At 38.4% G+C, this 26,169-nt stretch overlaps 2 protein-coding genes and 1 pseudogene across 2 annotated transcripts; all 3 read left to right on the top strand.

The window, feature by feature from the left end:
* Nucleotides 1-1,094: 1,094 nt before the first annotated feature.
* LOC148374374 (mitochondrial fission factor homolog A-like) lies at nt 1,095-11,586 on the top strand. The gene is made up of 7 exons (XM_088335585.1): nt 1,095-1,254; nt 3,520-3,741; nt 5,655-5,827; nt 8,334-8,419; nt 8,530-8,700; nt 9,576-9,657; nt 10,177-11,586. The coding sequence occupies exons 2-7, from the start codon at nt 3,525-3,527 to the stop codon at nt 10,306-10,308; spliced, it is 861 nt and encodes a 286-aa protein (XP_088191711.1). The 5' UTR covers nt 1,095-1,254; nt 3,520-3,524; the 3' UTR covers nt 10,309-11,586.
* A 673-nt stretch (nt 11,587-12,259) lies between these two features.
* LOC148374372 (putative flap endonuclease 1 homolog) lies at nt 12,260-25,886 on the top strand. The gene is made up of 11 exons (XM_088335559.1): nt 12,260-12,403; nt 15,180-15,246; nt 15,567-15,669; nt 15,807-15,861; nt 18,579-18,640; nt 18,703-18,839; nt 20,472-20,532; nt 22,714-22,845; nt 22,915-23,060; nt 23,142-23,286; nt 25,304-25,886. The coding sequence occupies exons 1-11, from the start codon at nt 12,322-12,324 to the stop codon at nt 25,364-25,366; spliced, it is 1,053 nt and encodes a 350-aa protein (XP_088191685.1). The 5' UTR covers nt 12,260-12,321; the 3' UTR covers nt 25,367-25,886.
* LOC148374373 (U2 spliceosomal RNA) lies at nt 14,166-14,280 on the top strand (annotated as a pseudogene).
* Nucleotides 25,887-26,169: the final 283 nt, after the last annotated feature.

Raw genomic sequence — 26,169 nt, 5'->3', positions numbered from 1 at the left:
GAGCGTTCTCCTTTCGGGCCCCGGTGCTTTGGAATGCTCTGCCTCCTGAGATCCGATCTACAACCTTAGCGGAACTGTTTAAATCTAGACTTAAAACAGTTATATTCTAAAGTTTATGATTGACCTATATTTCATGTTGACAATATCTGTGTATTGTTTGTTTTTGCAACATCCGTTTAAGCCTGGTCCTTTCTCAAGGTTTGTTCATGTTCCTCATGTTGAGGTTTTGAGTTTTTCCTTGCCCTCGTGTAGGTTTTACATCAGGGGATGGTGTAATAATAGTCTGTGTTTTGCAATAATTTGTGGTCCGTGCAGCCTTTTGAGACTCCTTGTGATTAAGGACTATAAAAATAAACATGATTTGACTTGACTTGACAAGAGGAGCGTATTTTTTCATGCTGCTTTAATCATACATCAAAGCTCATTTGGCATTTTACAATACTGTCTCTCGGAATGGGCGTTACTTTCAAATTCCTAGTCAACTCCTAACACAGGCACATTAGTTCTGCCTTAATTGTTCAAACTAAGATTTGTTCCTACTAATTTCCCACACCTTTAAGATCACAAAGCTGCTATATCCAAATTCCGACCCGGGGGCCAGTCATGGCCGGTGATCAAATTTTTACTGGCCTTTGTCAAAAAAATAATAATATATGGCCGGTGTTGTGCCCAACACCTGTTAGCAGATGTTGACTTCAGTGTGAAATACATCTGTACAAAAACACACAAACACACGATCAAACAAAAAAACTACACTATTTCACCAGATGATGGCGGTAGCCCTTAGGTCAGAATCTTTATATAACTTTCCTTTATATAAAATGGCAAAGTATTTTCTGTTGAATTATCAACATATATTTGAAGTTCTTTCCAATAAAAATGCATCATATGAACCTGCTGCTGTTCCATTTATTTATATTCCTCCTCCGGAGCTTAGTGGGCCAGCTTTGGATAGAAAACTCCCGGGCTGAAAAAGGGGCCCTGCACATTTTTTAGTAACTTTTTTTCCACCCTTTTGTATCCCGATTTTTTTCGCCATATGATTGTTTGAAACAAATATTGACATCTGCACCGCTCCGGCGTGCACAGCATGTGTGGTTACCAAGCACTTCCATATTATCGTTCTAAAGGGCGTTCGTTTTACTTCCATTCTGTTCCGGGTTTCAGCCCTCTCATCCGCTCTTAGCCTTTGTAGACAATCTGCTATCATTTGTCATATGACTACTTAAAAATCTCTGGATTAACTACTAAAAGGTACGTTATGGTCTTCATGGAAAGACTCATAAAGCCGACGTTGTGGCAGCCGCAAACGCCAGCGGCCAAACAAACGGGCGTTACGCGTACTGCTATCCTTGCTTATGCTGTATTGGACAACATAACATCAATTCTATTCGTTTCATTCGAAATTAACTTGCGTGCCTTTGTTTGATGATTATTCTAATCCCTTCTCAGACGTCGTCAACAGTTTAGATGTGAAGTAGCCGTTATTATGTAATTCAATACAATTGACATAAAATGCTGGTTAGGGCCTCACGAAAATGTAATTTTATGTACACATCAGTAAATTTAAATTGCACTTTATTTTTATATACGTACAGTATTTATTGTGAGGGAGTGTGTTTTGACCGTTATCAGTGCTTCTTTTTGCATGCCCCCAAGCCTCCTTCTTCCATGATGTGCACTTGCCATCATCCAGCTCTCTACTATGATTGAATTTCTTTTGTACGCGTCTGCAACGGACGTACTTTTGTGCACTCTTTAGTAATGACAAGCTCAGTAGCCTAGATGGTAAGGCGCCCGCTTTGAGCCTGGGAGGTCGGTGGTTCGCGCCCCGGCCGAGTCATTCCTAAGACTTAAAAAGTGGTCGGCGGCGCCCTCTGTTGGCTGCGGCTGCATCGGCTCGCTACAACGGGTCAGGTGCAATCGACATTTCGTTCTGTGTACATTGTTACACAGAATGACAATACAAATAAATTATTTTTATTATTATTATGTTGCTACTCAATGTCCAGAATGTGCCAGAATGACCATAACATAACATAATATGACATAAGATATCAATAATAATAATAATAATAATAATAATTTCCTTGTATTGTCATTCTGTGTAACAATGTACACAGAACGAAATGTCGATTGCACCTGACCCGATGCAGCCGCAGCCAAGAGAGGGCGCCGCCGACCACTTTTTAAGTCTTAGGAATGACTCGGCCGGGGCGCGAACCCGAACCTCCCAGTCTCAAAGCGGGCGCCTTACCATCTAGGCTACTGAGCTGGTTGAGGACCTTGTGTATTAAAAAGCACCTCCTAGTGGTAAAAACAAACACTATTGTTTTGAATAATAGCAATGAAATATGAACTATCATCTAAATGTGAATTTTCTAAAATATTCATTGCTCAAGAAATGTTTTTTTATAACATGAGGCTAACCTAGAGGAAGGGGGCATCATTGACCACCATCTTTTTGCAAAAAGTATTTAAAAAACGGTGAAAGGCCTGGCAAAACATGAGAATAAAAATGGTGTGGTTTGGTCACCTGGAGTCTCCATGGTTTTGTAATTTTACTTGCACTTTGCTAGCACCCATTACGCAATACAGCGAGAATCTAATGTTCAAATATGACACATTTTTTGTTCTAGTTGCCATTTAACCATCAGGAAACCAAAAATAAATGAATAGTAAATTGCCATCAGATATATGCAATATTGATGTTGAGATTGTCATGTTTGTTTGCTGCTGTTGGTGTCGGTGGATTTGTTCAGACCTAAAAAAACAATCGATTTTGGACTGGACAGATGTTATATAAAGAAATTGTGAATATGCTTGATTGCTGTAAAGATTATCGAGAAAGGTTGTTCAAACCTCACATTGATTGTTTGCTGTTATTAGTGTCAATAAATTTGTTCAAACCAAAAATATGCAATATTATAGAAAAGGTATGTTGTGAGTCAAAATTATTTATCTAAAGAAATCTGAGCTGTTTGAGGAAATATATGTACCAATTGTATTGATATTAATGACCACTTCAAATTTAATTGATTGTTAATCCCAAATTCAACAATACAGGACGGGAAAAAGCCACTTGTTATCTTGGTCCTGTCCCCTTGACAGTCCAAACACTTTTCACAATAATACATTCCGGAGACCAAATGATTATGACAGAGAATCGGATGGAAACCTTTGTTGGCCTGGCGATGGGTCCTACCAGGCTGTACTTGCCCAAGACACACCACAGGAAATGGTGCCCTTACGACCCTAGTGGCTTAGGGATCCAACCCACCCCATCCAATACACAAACCATTGGAAAAGCACCCGTTATGTTGAAGTTGCGGAAATCAAATTTAAGTGTTTTATCAGTCTGTAAAAATGTGGCTTCAAACATCCTTAAAAAGTGTTTTCCTTCAGTACCACAAAAATTGTTTACTCATATACATGCATGCATAAAACGCTAAAATAATTTCGTTTGTCTTTGCATATAGTAATGCGTGTTACCTTTTTTATTTTTTTAAACCTTTGCAGGCTGCATGAGTGGGCCATCATTCAACTCGCCCCCTGCCGAGGTGGCGGAAATTAACCGTATCCACTATGAGCTGGAGTACACGGAGGGCATCAGCCAGCGTATGCGCATCCCGGAAACGCTCAAGGTGGCTTCAGAAAGCCAAACTAGTTCTCTTCCACAGCAGGAACTTCTGGACACCCACTCAACTCTCATGCAGGTTCCTGAGAGAATTACAGTAGCAGGTGAGGTCTAGGGGGTTTAACATGCGAGAGGCAACATTGCTGGCGCTCAATTAATTTATAATGGTAGACATGCAACGAGCCTCCTGTGTTATTACGGGCGACATTTGTAGATGTGAAATTCACACACGTAGGTGTGAAATTCACACCCACTTTTCTACAACGGACTTTTTAAAATCTCAAGATTATCAGAGGTCTTGACTCACAGGCATGGCAGGATTCAGGAGTTAGCAGAGCTGCCGCTGTTTACTCTTTCTGCTTCTGTGGCTCTGCCCCTGGTCACTTAACGAATCAGAAGGCACAGGGTGTGTAGCACCTGAGACAGAGATAGGGAACAGAGAGAGGGAGAGGCTCTGCTGCATCTGAACCTAAATAATCAGCCCGTCGAATAAATAAAAATGCAGATACTGATATCCTTCAAATTCCCAAAATTGGTGCCGATAGCCGTCTCTCCTGATAATTGGTTGACTTCTAATATGGATAACTACTGATCCGATACCAGTATTTTTTTGTTTGGAAATGTCATGATTTTTGAATAACTGAACGCTTGTCCTTGAGTCAGTTTACATATACGCTAAACAAAGCACAAAGACTTTAGTCACCAAATTTTTTTAGTTTTTTTTTAATGAATAACTACAATTCAAACTTTACCTTTAGAAATAAATAAAGAATAACTTTTACTACAAATGTTACATAAAAGGGCCAAGACAGTGAAATGGAAAAGCAGCTAAGAAACAAAAGGCAAATTACGACAATGTTAATGTTTTAACTATACCTTCAATTGCACAATAATTTGCAAATAAAAAAAGAACGGTGTTAAATGGTATGAACAATACAGTTCAACATTAAAAAAATAAAACACTTTTACTCCAAATGTTATAAAGCAAAAGTCAAGAGAGTCAAACAAAAAGAGTGACAACGGATTTACAGGAACAGGAACATTTTAGCATTTTTGGTTGAAGCTCGTTGCTCTCTGAAGGGTGAACTTTTTTATGTGTTTATGTAAATCTGCCACTGTCACGGATAACTTTACCACACAAATGATACCTGGCATTGTCCTTTTCTGTTATTAAAAGAAAATGTCCAGAAAAGCGCTGTGCTTCCTGTCTGCCTCTATCATATTTATCTTCTGATAAGGGGCACGAGAGCAGATTTGGCACTCTCTCCTGCCTGGCAGGAAGATGCTGCTGCGGGCCAGGTAGGGAGAGGTGCTAAAAGTGTGCCTGTCAGACACACGCTGAGGCATAAATCTAGAGCGTGCCAAAGGTGCTGCGTGAGAGATATAAGGACTGTGAGGGACTAAATATATAAGTGGCGTTTGGAGGAATTTGGCAGAGTGGTGAAATATCGATCCCAGGACAATAGCAACGATCTGATCCAAATACTTGCTTAGTATTGATTGTATAGATATTTTGAATAGCCCCTATAATCTTGTGTGATGTTATTCAAAATTATTTCTGAGACATAAACCTGAGCAATTGCAATGGTTTTCATTACCGTTTTGTAACAGTTAAATTAGCAATAATATTCACATCAAATCCTTATTTAGGAAATGAGATACACAATTGTCTTTCTTTTACGCAACTCTTCCATTAGAAGTAATAGTTTAGTTAATTCAAGCAATCTTTGAAAATCTTGAAACGTTTTGTTTCAGAACTTTCAGTCCCTTCTATTTATTAGGGAATCAAATGAGTTCTAGACAAGCGACACAAAATGGGGACGTCAGGCCCTGTAGTTACCATCCGTGTGTTGAGTTTGAAGGTTTGAGATTTCGCATTTGCCCTTGTTTATAGCCTCCCATGTGTCAAACCCATCGCACGATTTACAATAAACCTTCTGCAGCTGTTGCGGTCTGTCTAGTCCTGTTACAACCTGCTGGTAATACTGTAAGATCTTTTTTTCTATTCACTACACAGCGGGTGATGGGGATCCTCAGTTCTCGTGTCCCAGAGACTTGGACCTGATTCAGTCCATTCCTGCTATGGAGCTCCTGGACATGAAGGCCCCCCCCCGTGTTCTCACACTGTCAGAACAGCCGCTGGACTCCCTGGAAACTGATCAAATAAACAAAAGCAACTCAAGTCACACAGTAAGGCAAATACCGTATTTTTCGGAATACAAAACGCTCCGGAGTATAAGTCACACCAGCCAAAAATGCATAACAAAGAAGGAGTAGCTCAGGAGGTAGAGTGCTCGTCTTGGGATCAAGGGATCCCAGTTCGAATCCCGGCTCGTCCGTGTTACATATCGAAGTGTCCTTGGGTAAGACACTGAACCCCTAATACCCCCAATAAGCAGGTTAGCGCCTTACATGGCTGCAAGGCCGCTATTGGGAAATGTGGAGCACATTGTAAAGCGCTTTGGGAAGTCATTGACTTGAAAAGCGCTATATAAATGCAGATCATTTCATTTCATTTCATTTCAAACCATCCGGAGTAGAAGTCACATTTTGGGGGGGAAATTTATTTGATAAAAAAACAAGACCAAAAACATACACGTCCTCTTGAAAGGCAATTTAAAATAAAAGCGAACAACGGACTGAATCAGTTTGTCAGGTTTTTGAAGATTACATAATTGACATGCCTGTTCATTTCAGTAACGGCATAATTAACATATTAAGAGTTATTTAAATAACTAGCATGAATAACACTATACCTACAGTTTCACTCCGAATAACTAAACCCAATAAAATTGTCATTCTCCGTCACTGGCACGGTAAACAATCTGCCCCTTCCGCTTCTGCGTCCCCTACGTCTGACTCCTCGTCACATGGCTTTTGCCAGCCCCTTATTAGTCTCTTGTTAACTCCGAACTTTCTGCTTTTTGAGTGCATATTTCACCATTTGCAGCTTGTAATCTATAAACTGTGACTATCTTTTCGGTGCCATTTTTGTTCAGTTATTTTACTAAATTGCCGGTGTCGTGCCGAAAATGTCCCCCCTAACTGGAGCCCGCATATGTCACTAGCGCAAGCGTCACTAAAACGACTTTGTCTCATTTTTGGGTGAATGTAAGAGAACAGTCAAGCACAGATCATTTGCACCCTGTATATAAATCCTTTCTGAGCAAGTTGAAAATATTTACTTTGGCGAAATGACGCCTTATCTTCTGAGCATTTGTGTGCCGATTGGTAAGAAAAGGTGGTGTCATTTCGCCAAAGTAAATATTTTTAACTTGCTCAAAACTAATCTCTGTACAAGGTGCCAATGCTCTATGTTTTACTGTTCTTTTACATTTCCCCAAAATGAGATACCAAGTCATCTTAGGGATGTTTGCACAAGTGACGTATGCCAGATGGAACATTTTGCGCGAGGGGAAGATTTTTCGCGTCACAACTAGGTTGAAATTAATAATACAGCCCTGGAGCCCCCTCTGATGAATAAAGTGAAAATAACATATGAAATAATATACCAGCAATAATTGGATAATAATTTCACATATAAGTCCCGGCAAACTATGAATAAAACTGCGACCTGTAGTCCGGAAAATATGGTACCAGTGTGGTTATTCAATTTTAAGTAACGATTTCAGAATAAATTTCCAGGGAGCTGATCCAGCCCTCATTATCATTATACAAGGCCAGGGAAAGACAATCACATACCTGTCAACCTCCACGGCCCCATGCCCTTAGAAACTGTCGTAAAAATACAAAATAATCTTACACCATATTTTTTTTTCAAACTAGATCATTTATGTAGTTTAACATGTTATATTGTACATGTGTTTCGTTATATCATATATATTGTTCATTAACATTTTGTTGTGAGATCCTGAGTTGCTCGACATGAATGAGGTTTTATAAAAAAAAAAATCAAAAATTAAGTAGCTTGGACGTTCACTGTAGAAGGGAAAAATACATCCAAATATAATTAAGTAGAATAATACATTTTCTTATTCAAATTATGAATTCATTTTCTGCATTAAATTATTGTTGGTAATATACTGATTAAAAGGATAACCACAAAGCTGTCTTTTTTCATTTTCTCATTTTATACTTCCTTTTTTTCTTTACTTCTTTATACAACATAATAACTCGTAATATAATGCATCAAAGCAAGTGAGCCGTTTGAGAGCCGGCTCTCTTTAATGAGTTGAGCCGAAAAAGCCGGTTCTTTAAAAAGAGACTGACTTCCTTTGACTACATAACTACCACATGAAATCCGAGGCGGCAGATGCATGCGCACAGTAGCATCAAACCGCTCGCTTCGTTTGCAACAAAAAAAACGATACCGAGATAGAGGCTACCGCGGTGAACTCGTTTGACTTGATTGATTTGCCGTTTTGCGATAGTCTGTGTATACCGGATGGTACCCATTATTGACAAATTTGCGTTTTTCCGTACAGATTTTCTCGTACGTCGTACACATCTTAAAATGCATAATAAACGTACTTTGTACGGCAAAACCTTACAGATTGACAGGTATGCAATCATGCCCCTTCATATAATGTAATTTTTTTACAAATAGTTTGTGTGGTGGTATTACACTGTTGTTTTCAGCAAGGTGATTCTACAATTTTTTTTTAATAATGTTACACAAGGCAACCGCCTTGGCTTAATAAACTTTGGAAAATACCATATTGTCTATCATCGACAGGCACATTCTCGACCAAGAAGAGAACGCAGTGCTACTGAATGCATATCTGGTCACCATAGCAGTCAGATTAGCAAAGGAGATGGGAGGTGAGGATATTCTTTTATACACGTTTGTGCCTTTTTGGGTCTTTAAAACCTCCCGATTGCATGAATAAATCTCAGCTTTTTAACTTTTTTTTCTCTCTTACCTCTGACAGTGTAACACCCTCACCTTCTGCCCCTCCAGTCCGTATGTGTCCCCCGTTGTGCTCCCCTGAAGACGCAAGCATAAACTTGTTCACAGCGGCGGGTTTCCTGGCTTACATGCAGTCCACCACACGCAGGGCCTACCAGCAGATCCTTGACGTCCTGGATGACGGGCACCGCCGGTGATTTTCCTTTTAAACTCTTTCTAAAAATGAATTTTGTCGAAATTATCATTATTGTTATAGATAACAACAGGGTGAAAATGTTTACAACAATATTAGACGTGGCACTTTGGGATAAACATGGAATGAAAGACTTATACATAAGATAAAAGAAATGCTAGGATAAATAGGCAAAAATATTAACACGGCAGTGCTTGAAGACTGGCCTAAGCTGTTTGTGCATCATAACAATGAAAGAGTAGTGCAATGACTTTTCGCAGCAACATTTGTATAGCATTTATTTCTCGTATTTTCTTGTCTTGGAGTTAGGTAAGCGGTACTTCATACCAGTTCCACAGATGGTATATAACTCTCCGAACTCCTCTCCAATCGTTCCAACCGAGCTGTATCCCCAAAAGCATTACATATCCACAGCTTGTCACTCAGTGTCGAGCAGAGCCAATCAAAGGGAAATAATAAACATACAAATATTTACACACGCACTCGGACCTAGGGACAATTTGGAGTCACCAATTAGCTTTTCATGCACGCAGGCAGTAAAACATTCAAACTCCTCACAGTTAGGCCTATAGTTAGAAACTAACTAAGGACCTCTGAACTGTTAGGGAGACACGCTAACCATTCATCCACCGTGCCACCCCTGTACTTTAATTCTCTACCCCTTTTTAATTTAAATTGAACCGCTTTTCAAATTATATGCGCTATTCAACAGCAAAATTTGCAATAAAAGAAGCTCTCACTGACTAGGTTTAGGCAGTTGATCCTTTTATGCCTTACAATGAAAAACACTGAAACTAGAAGCATTTTTGTGTGTGCTTGTTGGATTACTTGCCAGGGACTGACTTTGATGCTTTTGTGTTATCGTTGTTATCAAGGCACAGGACACAACTGGATATTTCCATGGATATAAACCCGGATGAGTGTGGTTTAGTGGATGCCTCCTCATTACGCCGACAAGTATGTTTAATTTGCTCTTCATGTCAGTCATCTGAAGCAGCGGTCTAACTATACATCCCATGTGCCAGAACATGTCAATCGAGGGTTCCACTCTGATAGGGACTCAAAAGTTGTAGTTTTTTCTCTAAATTGTTTTTGCTAATTTAGGATGCTGCAGAGCTCAACAATGACCACTTTAATTATCATGTTTTTGCATCGCATCAGATGAGATTTTCAAGTATTACAGCAATACTAATGGATTTTTTTTAATAAGCTCATGGTATGCACCCCACCTCCCACCAAAAAAAGGAAAACAAAATATTTTCATAAATGTGTCCCCTTAATTAAAGTAGGACCCTAATGAAAGTCTTACAACAAGTTAGAAATAGAGATTTTATGAAACCTCAGGATAAATGTAGCCCGTAGAACAAAAAGAATGCTTTTTCATTTTGTGTTTAACCTTAGTATTCTGTGATATAATATATACTGCATATGAACTGCGTCCAGAAAAGTGAATTCCATATCACATCAATTTTTCAGATTGTGAAGTTAAACCGCCGCCTGCAGATGCTGGAGGAAGAAAACAAGGAACGCTCCAAGCGTGAGGTGGTCCTGTATTCTGCCACTGTTGCATTTTGGCTTATCAACACCTGGGTTTGGTTCCGTCGCTAAAAATTAAACTAGAGCATCACCCAAAAGACATGGAGCCAAAGCTTTTTATTTACACTATCATTTCATTGTTATGGGAAATGCTTACAATGCAGAAATGAAAAATTGTCATATATTACTTTCTGTGTTTTTGTAGTGCAGTGGTTAGCACATTAGCCTAACACGTGACAGGTCCCTTGTTTGAGACCAGGTGGAAACATGTGTTGACCTGGACAGGATGGGTGCCACCAGGCTGGACTTGCCCAACTCACCACAGGAAATGGTGCCCTAAAGCCCTAGTGGTTAAGGGAACCAACCAACCAACTAACTAACAATAAACATTCTGTTGCAGTTGCCTGTTTTCTTGCAGCATGTTTCCATCCAGAAATATTTTCCTGGTTAGAACTTAGAACATTTTAATTATACTTATTCCTATTTTCATGTTGGCAATGCATTCATATTTTCGGTTTCAGACTTCCTCTAGACATGACTTAAAAAAGTAATCATCATTATCATCGGATTAAAACAATACATTTAATTTTCAACAAATATTTTGTAACTGAGCTCATAGCCAGATGTGCAAGAAATAAATATTGTAAGTGTCGAACTATAATGGTTGGCTAAAAAAGAATCTACAGATGCCATAATATTTATTATGAATGTGTGTTGTGATCTAGTGTACCTACCTTTTGTTGTACAGTAGTGAAGCAGTTGTTACTTATGTGACTTTTATTTTCTTTATTACCTATTTAATGGGTGTTTTGTACTGTAAAACACTCCCTTTGGGACTTCATGAAAATGTCTGACCTTGCTCTCGTAACAGTGCGTTATAGACTCTTCCTGAATGTGAAATATACGTGTGACGAAAAAATTCTGTGTGCAAATAATACAGGTTGAGCACTGGTATGTTTTTTTTTTTAATTTTAACATCTGTATCGTTGATATTTCCCCCCCTGTACAGTTGTATGTGGTCCACTATTTTTGCTTTAATAAAAGACATGTTATCGCTTATTCATGAAAAGGTACTGCGTTTCGAAATAAATGAGCAGAATTGTTAGGGTTTTCATGAATAATTGGGGTACCTTGACCCCAACAAAGCACTTCTGAGCCGCTTTCATACCTATCAACCTGTACGTTTTTGCCGTGTAAAGTACGTTTATTATGCATTTTAGGACGTGTACGACATACAAGAAAATCTTTACGGAAAAACGCAAATTTGTCAATCATTGGTACCATCCCGTATACACGGACTATGACGAAACGGCAAATCAATAAAGTCAAACGATTTCGCGGCAGCCTCTATCTCTGTATCGTTTTTGTTCATTGCAAATGAAGTGAGAGGTTCGATGCAACTGTGCGCATGCATCGGCCGCCTCGGATTTCATGTGGTAGTTATGTAGTGAAAAGAAGTCAGTCTCTTTTTAGAGAATCGGCTCAACTCATTAAAGAGAGCCGTCTCTCAAACGGCTCACTTGCTTTGATACATTATATAACGAATTATTATGTTGTATAAAGTTAAGAAAAAAAGGAAGTATAAAAGGAGAAAATGGAAAAAAGACAGGTTTGTGGTTATCCCTTTAATCAGTATATTACCAACAACAATTGAATGCAGAAAATGAATTAATAATTTGAATGAGAAAATATTTTTTTCCTTCTACAGTGAACGTCCAAGCTACTTAATTTTTGAACTTTTTTTTAATTACCTCATTCATGTCGAGCAACTCGGTATCTCACAACAAAATGTTAACAATATATATATATATATATATATATATGATATAACGAAACACATGTACAATATAACACATAAAAGTACATAAATAAACACGTTTGAAAGGAATATATGGTGTCAGATTTTTTTGTACTTTGTAAGGGAAAATACAACATTTTGTAAGGGCATGAAGCCTTGGAGGTTGACAGGTATGCGCTTTAGGTAAATTAAATCAAAATACAGAACAAACTAATTTGGATTTAAGCAGTTCCTCGTATCACTAGAAACGATGTCACCTGTGTTAAGAGTTGACCGACGGTGTGAGGATGGGGATCACTAAATTAGCAGATTTGATCCGATATGAAGCTCCGGGTGCGATTTCCCACAAAAATATCAGTGACTACGCAGGTAAACGTTTTGATTTAACCTTGTGGAGTTTGAGTCGTTTTTTGAAGCATAATCTAGCAACTGTTATTAGCTCTAAGGAGGGTTGGGGAGTAACACATTTCATTGGCGGCGTAACGTTATCAGGATAAAACCCACTTCAGGGTAAGTGCAACTCTAAGGTTCTTCAAGGAGCTTGGAGAAATAACCAAACGACGATACTTGCAGTAGGTGTTTCTCTCAAAGGGAAAAAAAATCAATTGGGGTCCAGTCACAGTCAAAATCAGAGTCCAAAAGAATTCCAGAAAGGAAAAAATACCACTAACCCTAGACCAGGGGTGGTGAACGGTGGTAGGGTTTAATCCTCCAAGTTGGGAGCTCGCCATTACTGCTGTATTCAAGGGTTCCAGGGAAGATGAATGGAGCTTCAAGTTCCAGGTCTACCATGTAGAACTGAGGCTGTTCAGTTTTAGGGGTCGGGGTGTTTTAAAACCTGACCAAAATTTGGGGTCTTTCCTGATTGGAAAAGTGCGTCATGTGGCTTCCCAGGAGTTCGGTAGACTTCTTTTTTCTTTTTTTAGATCTCGCACGGGGAGGTGATAGTATGTAGTATGATAGCGATCATCAGTGGTGCTAATCGTATGAGAGTTACCGATCGTCAAAATAAAACTTCCGGTTTCCAAAATAAAAATATTTCAGTTAAACGGAAAATACTAATAAAAATAATACAAAATAAATAATACATTTTTTAACCCGCTTGTCCCAGGTGAGTTACAAAGGTACAATGTATTCCGTTACAGAAAACATACGTAATCAAATTACAGATACATTTAGTAAAACTAGAGATTCCTTTGCAGGATAGCAATTTTATTTATAACTGTAACTGCGTTGTACCTGTCCCACCAAAGATCCACATTCACGCTGGACTGGATGATGAGGTTTTTATTACAGTTGCTGCAAATGAATGCGTCACAACACAACACGTGGAAAACTTCTCTGCTGGCTTTGATCTTGTTGACAGAACGCTGTTAGACTGCCCAAAACATATCAAAGAGCTTTCTTTTCAGTTTACATAAAATACATCTTAGAATATCAACCATGACAATATATTTTTACATCCATTTTAACAAAATACTTTTAACAAGAGATTGTATAGTGTTTTTTTAACGTTTACAATGAATTCAACATAATTTTCTTTAAACTGAATTTTAATCAACATCATCCTTTTTTTATATATGATAAAATAGAAAAAATAACAATAACGAGTATAAAGAACGGGTACAGTTTACCTGCAAATGAATGAGTCACAACACAACACGTGGTAACCTTCTCTGCTGGCTCTGATCTCTATAAGGAGAATTAGCATTTTAGCACAACATGCAACGTCCGGCAAAACTAACATAAAAGGCGACAGAAACAAAACGAAAATAAACCCAAAAAGCTTGACAACATCAATCACAATCAAATCAAATAAAAGATATAAAAGTACAACAAAACAAAAATGTGAAGAATTGAGCCTCATAAATACTCCACTGCCTTGAAATGGTTTTGCCAATTTGATTCCTAGCACAGCTTCCCCTCTTCCAGCTGCTCTTTCCCTCATTACTGTCACTTGTAGCAGAGCACGCCGCTCTGATGTGTTACGTTGAGACGATGCTATACAGTGGTTGTGCTGAACAACTGATTTACTGCCCAATACCATGACTTTGTTGTATATCAGTCCTCATTTTAGCCTCATTGAATCGAATGCAACAATAATCAGCCTGGCTTAACTGTTGCGTGTGTGCCAGCCCCTCGGCCTTTTGGCTAAGATCAAGTGTAGTAGATGGAATAAGAGCTTGCTCTGTCCACTCCACGCATCGGCCCGGTATTGCAGTACCTCCGGGAACGGTGCATTCGCAATGATCGCAGCAAGGCTTTAAGGCTAGGACCTTAGCTTGGCCTTTTGGCTGAGAGTAAGAGTCCCTCCTCCTACTCCTAGGCTTTGCAGCGTATTATGAACTGACTGATAACGGATAATGGATAATGAATAAAGAAGACAGAACAATAACCCTTAATTTTTTTTTTTAAATGTATTGTCATCCTACCAGCACCAGCATTGATATTTGCAGTTTTTTTCCTGGGGAAAGAAAAAAAAAAAGCATTATGTTAAGGTGAGAGTCTATTACACATACACTCACAGAGAAGATAAATATGATCAATGGGTGAAGTTAAAAACATCCCACCCAGAATAACATTTAAAATGTATTCTGATAAATTCATATTTTCTAATCATCAAAACCATGTTAGTATCACATTTTGATGGATTATCTATTAACCATTTACTATTTTAAGAAAATTAATGAATTGATACCAAATATTATTACTAGATTCTTTACAATAGTATAGTTATGATACAAACTTCGTATCTTCTTAATAAAACCGTTTGTTATATTATTATTTTCATAATATATAATTTTTTAGTTTAGTTTGAGAACACAGAGGTGGTTTTCTGGTGTGAATCAGGATTTGCTTAATGGGATTTATGTATGCAGTCCTACTTCTGACATATTTTTGTCTGTACCTCAGTTGTCAACACTGGCATTGAATTTGAGTCAGAAGAAGTAGAGGTTGCAAAACACCTTCTGAAGAACAAGAGGGAGTTTGGTGCTATTGAAGACCGTTGTAAAAACTAAATTTTCAATGCGTTGAAAATGTCCTTGAATGACTTTGGAGAAGGCAAACTCCGCAGCGACTATTTTTGGACTAAATTTAGTCCACTTTGGTAATTAATACAGTTGAGCTTGTCCTTACCCTACAGGCAAGGTAATTGCTCTGGACACATCGATTGTGCTGAAACAGTTCCGTACTGCAACTCCGAATATCAAGTATGTGCCACGGCGACACAATATGTTGTTGTTTAAAGGTGGGGTGCGGCACACATGATTTGCGTGCAAGTACATGGCATTTCTTAGACGCATTTGAATAAACTCTTCTTTTTTTCATGTTTTTGGGGGTTTGTTCCACCCAAACCTAAAATGGGAAATAGGCATAAGGGCTCTTTGTTTTCAATTGGACATTCTTAACACATACCCAATAGAGAAAATATTTACCTTTTATCTTTTTAGAGACACCTTAAGCTATGCACCCACCCTCTAAAGCTGCAGAGGACATGACAACTTATGTTGTATGACTGTGTTTTTTGCAGCCCACTGATTGGTCTCCTCTTTCGCACCCTTACCTTCCTGGAATATGACATAAAGCCTGCATTTGTGTTTGACGGAACACCCCCAGTAGAAAAGGAACACGCTGTAAGTTTCAAACAGTTTATTTTGTCGTTAGAAAGTAATTTGAAAAAAACAGTTTTTCAATGAATGTCTAACATGTAAGCAAAGTAAATGAAGCAGTACTGTGAGATGACTATAATCTATTTATGTTTTCCCTGCAGCTTCAGAAACGAGCCATGGCTTATGGTCGTCCATTTGACAAACATTCAGGCACAGGTACCAGACTACAGCTTCTTAATTATGGTTTAGTCAATTATATATTTTTTTGTAAACTTTGTAGTCTCTAAAATTTTCCAGTGTTTTTCTTTACGCTCTGTTATTAATTGCTTTTGTGCATCGCTCCAAAAAAGGAACATTGATAATTCTGCTCATTTTAATGATTATCTTGTCTTTCTTAAAAATAAAAACAAATACAATAAAATAACAACTATAATGCTTCTAAGGCATACAATTAGACAATTTGATTTTGAACAATATGACATGTCAATTTATTTTGATAATAAATTAATGGTTTCTTTAATGAAATAAGAAAATAATTCTTAAAGCCCCAGTGTGTAACATTTGACAACTAGATGGCACCATATTCTAATGCAAATGAAAACCAGTGCCACAGCAGGCAGCAAGATGCTAGACAAACATAGCGGCAACAACTAAGTGGGATTCCACTTCAGTTGTCAGACAGGACGAAAGGAAGACTGAGATCACTTGCGCTCGTTTCTTGGTTTTATTGAAAGGAAGGAAATGACAAGGTGGGATTCTTCGATCCGTTGGTTGGCGGATTGACGGAACTTGACAGGCGGGTGAAGGCTTGGCGGGAATGGTCGCGGACAGGCGTAATCGTAGTGTTCGGAAAAGAGTTCAGGAGTCAGACGGGCAGGGCAGATTTACAGAAACAGGTCGGCAACGGAGATCAATCAGAAGAGAACAGGGAGCAGGCAAAGAGTCAGAGGTACGGGCTTACTGAGCTGAAGGCAACAGGTAGCATGAGTACAATCGAACAAAGTGTTACCGGAAGCTGGGGATTTAAATGTACAGGGTGCGCCAATCAGCTGTCCTGGCTGTTGGCGCCAAAACCTGAGCACAGGTGTTCCCAATACATGTGATTGTGACATCAGTATGTAAAACAAATACAAGTTTCTCAACACGTTTTTAATAAAAATTAACATTGGTATGATAGTTCACGTATTTTTGCCAAGTATTCGAATCAATGTTTTGTTTTGTTTTTACTGAATGAAAACTTTTTACAACTAGGGAACACTAAATCTTACACACTCTCCCTTTAAAGAGAATGTGTGTGTTTAATACCTTCCAGTAGTAACTTCATTAATTAAAAAACAATATTAATTTAAAAATAGGCAAAAATACCTGACCTATTATATTAATATGTCAGGACCAGAACAGAGAAAGAACCCACTTGAGTACGTTTCTCTCAGTTTTATTGTGAGGAAGGGAAAGGATTGCACACATGATCCGGCGGTCGCGGGGAGCAGGTCCCTCTGAACACGGAAGTGACACTTCCGTGGCGAGCGATGGCGGTGTCGGGAGCGGAAAAAACAGGTCAGTAGCCGGGACAGGAGAGCGAAAAACGTGGTCGAGATAAAAAAAAAAGGGTTGAATCTGGTAAACACACGGGAGCCAAAACAGCAGTGAGCCAGGGTCGAAAAGCTTGCCTAGAGTAAACTGAGGTTTGCAGACGGACTGACAACAGGTGACAGAAAGAAGTGGGTTTAAATAGTGACAGGTAGCCATTCAGAGTCCGAGGCAGTTGGCGCCAAAGGAGCGGGCACAGGTGAATCACATCAGTAATCATGACATAAAATGCTTTTATTAAAAAACTTCTCCGATATCTTGTGGTTAACGTAACCAAAAACCTCAGAAAGGCTTGGCCAAAAAAATGAGAAATAAAATGGAACGTGTTGGTCACTTTGAGTCTCCATAGTTAGAATTATTCCTTGTGATTTTTGGTTTCACAAAACGGTAATATCTACTGGTCAACAAATACACACTGTCCTGTTAACATGATAAAAATATCTAAACATCTGCATCCTGAAATTAATTCAACATGTTTTTCTAATTTTACTGGAGGCCTGCTTATTTATGAATACAGTCAAGTCACAAAGGAAAATATTTTAAAGTTAACATATTCATAACACTAAAAATATAGTCATTTAAAAATAGAACAGAGCTTTTTTATTTTGAAATTTTTTCAAGGTATGGAAGTAAATTTGTGCAGTCTGATTGCCTCCCAAAAATTTTTGTTGGCCTATGTTATTTAACCAAGAATAGCGATGGGACTGTTTTTTTTTCACCAATCATGAAATTCAAAAATAATCCTCAAAATAATGACGTCAGCATTTTGGGCCTGCCAAAACATTTGTGTACCGATAGTAAATAATAAGGCATTTAATAATACTCTTTGGCTATGTTTTTTTTTTTTTTTACTTTTCAATTTTGTTTCAGGTCATTGTATTTGCAGGTTTTTAAATCGCTTATTTAATTGTGACGTAATCCGGTGAAATTCATTATTTGGTTTAAAATTATGGATCAACTAATGGGTTTTTCAGGGCCAATACCAATACTCTTATCTGTAAGAAGAGGCCGATAACCCATATTTGGAGCCGATATTCATTTGCTGAAAAAAAACTAAAAATTGGCATGAATAGTTTTTAATAATGCAAAAAGAAACAAAGAAAATTTGTTATAAATTCAGATAAAACTTAAATAGGTCTCTGAAACCTATCACAGTAAATACATTGGAATTTCAACACAACTAAGATCACTACGAATAAATGAAAACGTAGATACCGCTATCCATCCAATTCCCAAACATTGTGTCGATAATCTGCCTGCCCAATAATCAGTCTTGAAAAAATTGCCTGACTGGTATGCTCCAAATCGATTATTCACTTGTATCATATTTCTACTCCACTCAGGATCACTCCAGAATAAAGATTATTTTCATCTCCTGAAACTTCTGGGTGTACCTGTGATCCAGGTCTGGTCATCATAAGAAATGTTTTGGCTCAGGGCAAATGCGACTTTCATACTTTGTTCAAGGCTCCAGGCGATGCTGAGGCCTTTTGCGCTTGGCTCGTAACAAAGGGTATTGCGGAAGCTGTGGCCTCAGAGGACATGGACACCTTGCCATTTGGGGCGCATATTCTGATTCGTCAGCTAAATGCCAAGAGGGACAGGTACAAAAACGCATGACTCCTTCCATAAAAGTAGCAATTTTGTGCTAGTTGCAATTCTCGTTCAACTGTTTTGTCCGCAGTGGATTTGGGATTGGCGCGGCAAAGGCCTGTCAGCAAAAGTTTGAATAGTTTGTCCTTAGCCAAGTTTTTACCCAAGTCACCTGGCTTTTGTTTACATTCTTTAGTCACTTATCTCAAAAGCTATGCCACACAAAAATGTGTCACATCCAGTGTTGGGAATAACGGCGTTATAGATAACGTAACGCCGTTATTTTTTCCTTAATGAGGTATTTTGACTAAGTACCTTTTCCGGCGTTACATCGCCATTATCGTTAATGACGGTTTAAAGTGGTGCGTATACTTCCACACCTTACGCATCGCCGCATTTTTCATCAGTCCTCCTCAGAGTTTCACGTCACGTCTTTTGGGTTTGTATCAACGTTTAAATCAGCGACTAGTATATAGTTAGATAGCGATAACGAATACATAACAGTAGTTTTAATGCACCGAAAAGGCCAATTGGTGAATGCGGCCACCGACTCGTATCGTTCAAGAACGAAACGGCTTCATGAGCCTTCTCTTGTAAGTGGGAGCCAGCAACCCACCGTCGAGAGCCGGTTCCATTCGAGACGCTATTTTTCTTTGTGATTCGTCAAAAAACATTTTTTTTTCAGGGACTCAGGGATTTGAGGTTAAAATGTATTTTTATTTTCGTCCTTATAAATATTTTGATTTATGTTTCCTGTGTTTTTCTGTGTTAATGTTAAACCGTTAATCTTTTTTATTTCCCTCTTTTAAGTCATTCATTATAATGCTTAGAAATGGTAATATATGAACTGAATAACGAAAACAACATGAAAAGCCACCAGGGAGCCGAAAGAGCCGGCTCTTTTTAGTGAGCTAGGCCAAAGAAGCCAGTTCTCTGATAAAAGTCGCAATTCCCATCTCTCCAACGTATCATTCGAGTTAGCCTTACAGATTAAACTCAAACAAAGTTTGTATACTCCTGATTGTTATTTTATTTCCTTGTTTGCTGTTTATTTTTGTTGCACTTTAAGTTTAGGATAAATCATTTGCGGGGAGGTGTAATAAATATTACAAGGTTCCAGAACACAATTATCTGTCCGTTTTTTTACTCAACTGACTCGAACACAGCTAAGAAAATTTAAAATTCTTTGACATAAAACTTCTTTTTAAAGTAACGGAAATACGTACTTTCTTTGGTAACTAGTCACTTTTACTATAGAATAACACAGTTACTAACTCAATTACTTTTTGGAAGATGTAGTCAGTTATTATAGATAATTACTTTATTTAAGTAGCGTGCCCAACACTGGTGACATCAACCAGGCGGTCATACATTATACTAAAGGACGATGTGATTCCGTGAAAATAAATGAATTATTGAGCAGTAAAGTTCAAAGAACGTTTCAAAAGGGAAAAAGCACGACTGTCGTTTTCATTTATCAGTGAAAGGAACTAAGCAAGCGTTGCAACTAACATGTGAACATCCATCCATCCAACCATTATTTGCACCGCTTATCCTCAGTAGGGTCGCGGGCACATGTGAAGATTTTAGATTTAAATTAACATATACCAAATGGTTACCATTATCCTTTTTAACACTTGCAGTGCTATTGTGGAGTTTTCTTTGCCTAAGCTGTTGGAAAATCTCAAACTATCCCACAAAGAGGTAAGTCAATGTACTGAAACGTGTCTTCTTTTTTGTTTTAGATATAAAATCATGTTCTTCGTGTGCTCGATTTTCCAATAAATGAAGTAGAATAGAGCAATAAAGATATTATAACTAGTTAAATGGTACCTTACTGATTTGGTCCAAAACACATATTAATGACGACGATACACACAACAATATTAGGTTTATAATGTGTTCTGCTTGTTGGCTTTCTTGAAACTTATATTTCTTTTTGGGCTGACAGATAAAGAAATTGTTAAAAATAAATCAAATCTCAGAAGTTGCAAAACGAGCTAGTTGTTTTGTCAGAGCAGACATCCCTTCATGCCCATAAAACTCAACTTTTCGGGACAGGTCAAAAAAACATAAAGATGCACTGACGTTAATGTGACATGAGGTCTTTCTGCGGACAAAACACTACTGCAATTGTCCACACGATGCCGCTAAATTCAACTCAGAACTGATGACGTTGAAGTTACGTCCAAACAAATTGGTTTTCAATTTTTGATTTATGACATACCCCTTTTGGACCAAACCCCACTAGCGGCGCAGTGGTTAGCGCTTGTGCGGCACAGTTCATGTCATGGGAACCTGTCGTGGGTTCAAATCCAGCTCCAGACTTTCTGTGCGGAGTTTGTATGTTCTCCCCGTGCTTGCGTGGGTTTCCTCCGGGCACTCCGGTTTCCTCCCACATTCCAAAGACATGCATTTCAGGTGAATTGGCCGGTCCAAAATTGTCCCTAGGTGTGAATGAGCGAATGAGTTGTCTGTCCCTGTGGGCCCTGCAATTGGCTGGCAACCAGTTCAGGGTGTCCCCTGCCCACTGCCCGATGATTGCTGGGATGGGCTCCAGCCCCCCGCGACCCTACTGAGGATAAGCGGTACGGCTAATGAGATGAGAGATGAGACATACCCCTTTTGAATATTTTTAAACCCAAGCACCAGTGCACGAGTACCCTTAACCAGGGAAAATCTGGATATTAAAATGAATAGAAATATGAAAAAATATGTAAAAGAGCTAAATAATGTTGGTGCTTTGTCTTTATGGTGTTTGGACAAAAAGATTAATCAAAAAGAAAATAATTATAAATAAGGTTCTGTAGTAGTCCACAAACAGTAACCTTACTTGTTGTCTTTAGGGTTTATAGTGAAGAAGAAGAATACATAGGTGTAAATGTATTTGTTAATATCCTCTTTTGCACTGAAATCCCTTGACACTCCCCTCCTTTGAGTGTCATATAATGAGCATTCTTCTGGATAATGAGCGCATACCACACACAAATAATAATAATAATTATTATTATTTATCTATCTATGGATCGACCGACCTACCTACCATATCCCTCAAGAGGGGTGACCGACAGCAAGACAAACATACAAAAACAAGGAAAATAAAAGGAAAAAAAACACAAACATTTTTGGACCATGGCCAGCCCAAACACCCAAACAAGTTAGGCACCTCGGCACCTAAGTTGGTCATGCTTTCGTCCCTCCAGATGAAATGATAATAATAATAATAATTAATAAACTAATATGTTAGCGTTAGCACCGGTTGTTATTGACTAGACCACAGCTTTTACTTTCCCGTCCCCCCTTTTCTTTCTTCCCCTACCCTCTCTCCCTCAGTACATCAATCTCTCTCACTCCCCCTTTCTATTTCTTTACTATTTCTTTTTTCTATTTCTCCCACTCACTCTTTTTCCCCACTAACTCTCCCGCTCTCTCATACTCTCTCGCGCTCTCTCTCCCTCTAACCTGTTCTTTTTTCTCTCTCATTTTCTCTGTCCCTCTCTTTCTTCTCTATTTCTCTCTTTCTCATACTCCCTTTTTTGTTTCCCTCTTTTTTCTTTCCTCTCTTTCTTCTTTTCTTCCTCACCATCTTTTTTTCTTTCTTCCTTCCTTTCTTTATCCCCCTCTTTTCATTTTTCTTTTCCTCTCTCTTTCTCTCTTTATTTTTTTCTCTCTTTCCTTCTCTTTATATCGCTCTCTATTTTTTCTTTTTCTGCAATACTTTTCCTTTCTATCGCTTTAACTTTCTCTCTCTCTAATTCACCATTAGAACGTTTTTTGTTTTTTTTTTACCCCGTGGCCCCTGAGCTCAATTGAGTTTGACACCCTTGCCTTAGGCTATCATTGCACTGCCTATTATTCATCAGTTACTTTTTTTTGCATTCCTAGTTTGTTGACCTTTGTATCTTGTTGGGCTGCGACTACTGCGACAAGATAGTGGGGTTTGGTCCAAAGAGAGCCCTGAAACTCATCCAAAAGCACCGCACGATTGAGAATGTCCTTTTGCACATCAATAAAAAGGTGAGGCCTTGTCAAGCAAGCTACCTATTGTGAGCTGTTCCTATGATGTTGAAACCTCGTTGGACACAGACCCATCTGGTACCAGATAACTGGAAATACAAAGAAGCACAGAAGTTATTCTTTGAAACACCAAATGCTGAGGTCCCTGAGTTGATGTGGACTGAGCCGGATGAGCAAGCTTTAGTTGGTTTCCTTTGTCGGAGCGCATATATCAAGTAAGCATTGGCCTGGGTATTTGACATTCTAATCCATGAACTCAAGTATAGTCCCTCATAAGGCTGTGGTTATTTGTCTAGGGAAGATCGAGTCCGTCATCGCATGGAGAGATTCTGGAAGGTTCGGGAGAATACGCGTAAGCAACGGGAAACGGAGGCTCCGGCAGGAAACTGCAGGCAAACTCTGGTGGATGACTGTTACAGAGTTCTTAGAAAGAGGAAACAGGTGAACATTCAAGTAAATCAAAAGTATCATTCAATAGATGAAAAGGCTTGGTGAAAACCATTGTGAATTAACTTTTACATTGTGAAAATATACTAATAATATATACATATTAATATATATTAATATATTAATAAGACTCAAAGTGACCATTAAGCACAATTTTTTACTAACTTTTTACCCAGCCTTTTGTGAAGAAAGAAAAGTAGAAGAAAAGGGAATGAAGGAAGGAAAAAGGGGAAAATATATATTTTAAAAAAAGGCAAAACAGACAGAAAAATACAGGACGAAAGAAAGCATAAAAGAAAAAATGAAGGAAATAATGAAGAAAAGAAAAAAGAAAAGAAAAAGAGAGAGAAGGAAAAAATCCAGAAAAGGGGAAAATAAACTAGGATTTTTTTGGGGGGGCAGAGGGGGTGATACTCTTAGCAGCTGGTTGAAACACAATCATGTCAGTTCCTCTACGTGAGACTCACATCATGTGAAAAAAAATACAATTTTGTCGACCTCATATCGTTGAAAAATTATGCATATTTGTATGATATGTATTTTTGCCAATTATTTCAATATTATTATTATTTTTTTTTAATGAATGACATTTTTTTGGCCATAGCAGGTTCTGATTAATACACACTATCTCTTTAAATGCAGTCCTAGTTGATTATGGACTAATTCATGACTGATTGATTTTTTTTTTTTTACATATTTTATTTTAATGTTTTTTTATTTTCAAAATTTTTTTTTGTCTATGGATTTTTAGATAACAATATATGAGAACAGTGGAATATTATTATTCGAACTTTTTGTGGAAAACTGGATTTGGCCCAACTTCCCAGACCCATGCTCCGGCAGCCCCAAACTCAATTGAGTTTGAGACCCCTGCTCTAGCTCCTTTCTATAATGAATATGAAAATTAACAGTGAAGTTCCCAAATTAGAGGAACTGTAGCTGAGTGGTTAGCTCGTCCGCAGCACAGTTCTGAGGTCATTGGATAAAATCCACCTACCAGTCTTCCTGTGTAAAGTTCTTCCCATGCCTTTGTGGGTTTGCTCCGGGCACTACGGTTTCCGCTCACATTCCAAAAACATGCATGTCAGGTTAATTGGCTGGTTCAAGTTGTCCCTAGGTGTGAATCAGCGAGTGAGTTTTTGGTCACTGTGTGCCCTGCGACTGGTTGGCAACCAGTTCAGGGTGTCCCCTGCCCACTGCCCGAGGACAGCTGGGATGGGCTCCAGCACCCCCGAGACCCTACTGAGGATAAGCAGTCAAGATAATGAATGGATAGATACCACAACTTTGTTATCATCAACAGATGTCAGTCCTCCTTTTAGCTGCATTGAATCGAAAGCACCAATGATCAGCCTAGTTAATTGTTGCTTATGTGTAAGCTATGTGTGTGGTCATCCTTCCAGCACTAGCATGGACTGTGTTTAGGTGAGAGTCTATTACTCACACTAACAATAAGAAATACAGTACAAAATACCTCCTCCTAATTTATTTGTATGTGGTTGTCAGCGCTAACCAGTGGTTAGTGGCTGGAAACCAGTTCAGGGTGTCCGCTGCCCACTGGCCAAAGATAGCTGGGATGGGCTCCACCACCCCGCGACCAGAGTGAGGATAAGTAGTGCAGATAATGGATGGATGTTCCTAAATTCAGATAAACGTTATCACAGAAAAACATCATTTGCACCGAAATGAGTCTTTTTATGCCATTTGTGTCACTTTCCAGTTTGCATAAGTTTCCTTGAGTTCATAAACTGTTCTGGAAATACTTTAAATTGTTCGATAAGCACGACAAAAGATTAAATCTTAGTGAAGGAAAAAATATTGAGGGGGAAAAACACACTCCTGAATCATGATTGTAATGTAAATTTGAGCCTCTGAAAGATCCCCAGCCCAACAGCTCAGCTTCACTTTTAGGCTCCTGTGACAGTATTTTTTCCCACCATTTGGCCCCTGAGATAAAATGAGTTTGATGACTGTGTCCTAACAATTGTTATATTCTTTTTTCTTTCTCTAGCCTGTGGATGCAGCGTGTGAAAGCACCGAGCAAAAGAGACCACAATTGAAACGATGCTCTTAATCAAGCATTATCCATCTGGGTGTCTATCACTTGTGTTTTTTTCCAAGCAGCAGAAATGTTTATATGTTTATTTTTTTAGTGCCTGACAAAACGCTCATTACATGTATTTATTTTTGTGCTGTTTGGAAGTCTCTGATGATGTGTGTTTGTAGAAGATCAACAGAGTTGTGAATTAAGGTTTCTTGTTATGTATTGGAGCAGTTTTCTTGTCTGAGTGGCAAAATGCCATTGGCACTAAACATTTTTAAGCCCAGCATCATCAAGAGAGGCGGGGCTTGTGCTAGTTCGCAATGAAGGAGCCTAGTGTGATCGCTTTCCGAGTGGCTTTCCCAAGCCTTTTCACAAGGTATTCAACCAGCACCTGTTGTGATATCTAAGCCAAGATCCGAAGACCACAGACTTGAATTATGTTAGTATTTCTTGATGAAAAGATTCAAGCCAATATTTTTTTTCTCTATACGCTTTCAAGAAACGAGATATTATCAAACAGAATAAAAAAAGATTCAATTTGTTTTCAAAATGTATTTGTTTATTGAGAGATTTATAACAACTTGCGTCATAAGAGTTCATTTGGTGTTATGTTGGAAATTTTACTTAATTGGCTTAAGATGAAGATTGTTACAATGTGTTCCTTCGCTACTTTTTACTTCATTTTTTGCTGATTCACCCTTGTTGCGGGATTTCATTTGTGACCAAATTTGAACATTTCAAAGGGAAGTTCCAAATCAGCTGGGCATTCGAAGGTTGGTTTAGGTTCCAGTTAATTTGTTCTGTGGCTTAGCACAACATGTCTGTCACTGTGT

The sequence above is a fragment of the Urocampus carinirostris genome, chromosome 1 (assembly GCF_059441175.1).
Source record: "Urocampus carinirostris isolate Australia breed hairy pipefish chromosome 1, RoL_Ucar_1.0, whole genome shotgun sequence".
Taxonomy (NCBI): domain Eukaryota; kingdom Metazoa; phylum Chordata; class Actinopteri; order Syngnathiformes; family Syngnathidae; genus Urocampus; species Urocampus carinirostris.
This window is presented reverse-complemented; position numbering and strand designations above follow the sequence as displayed.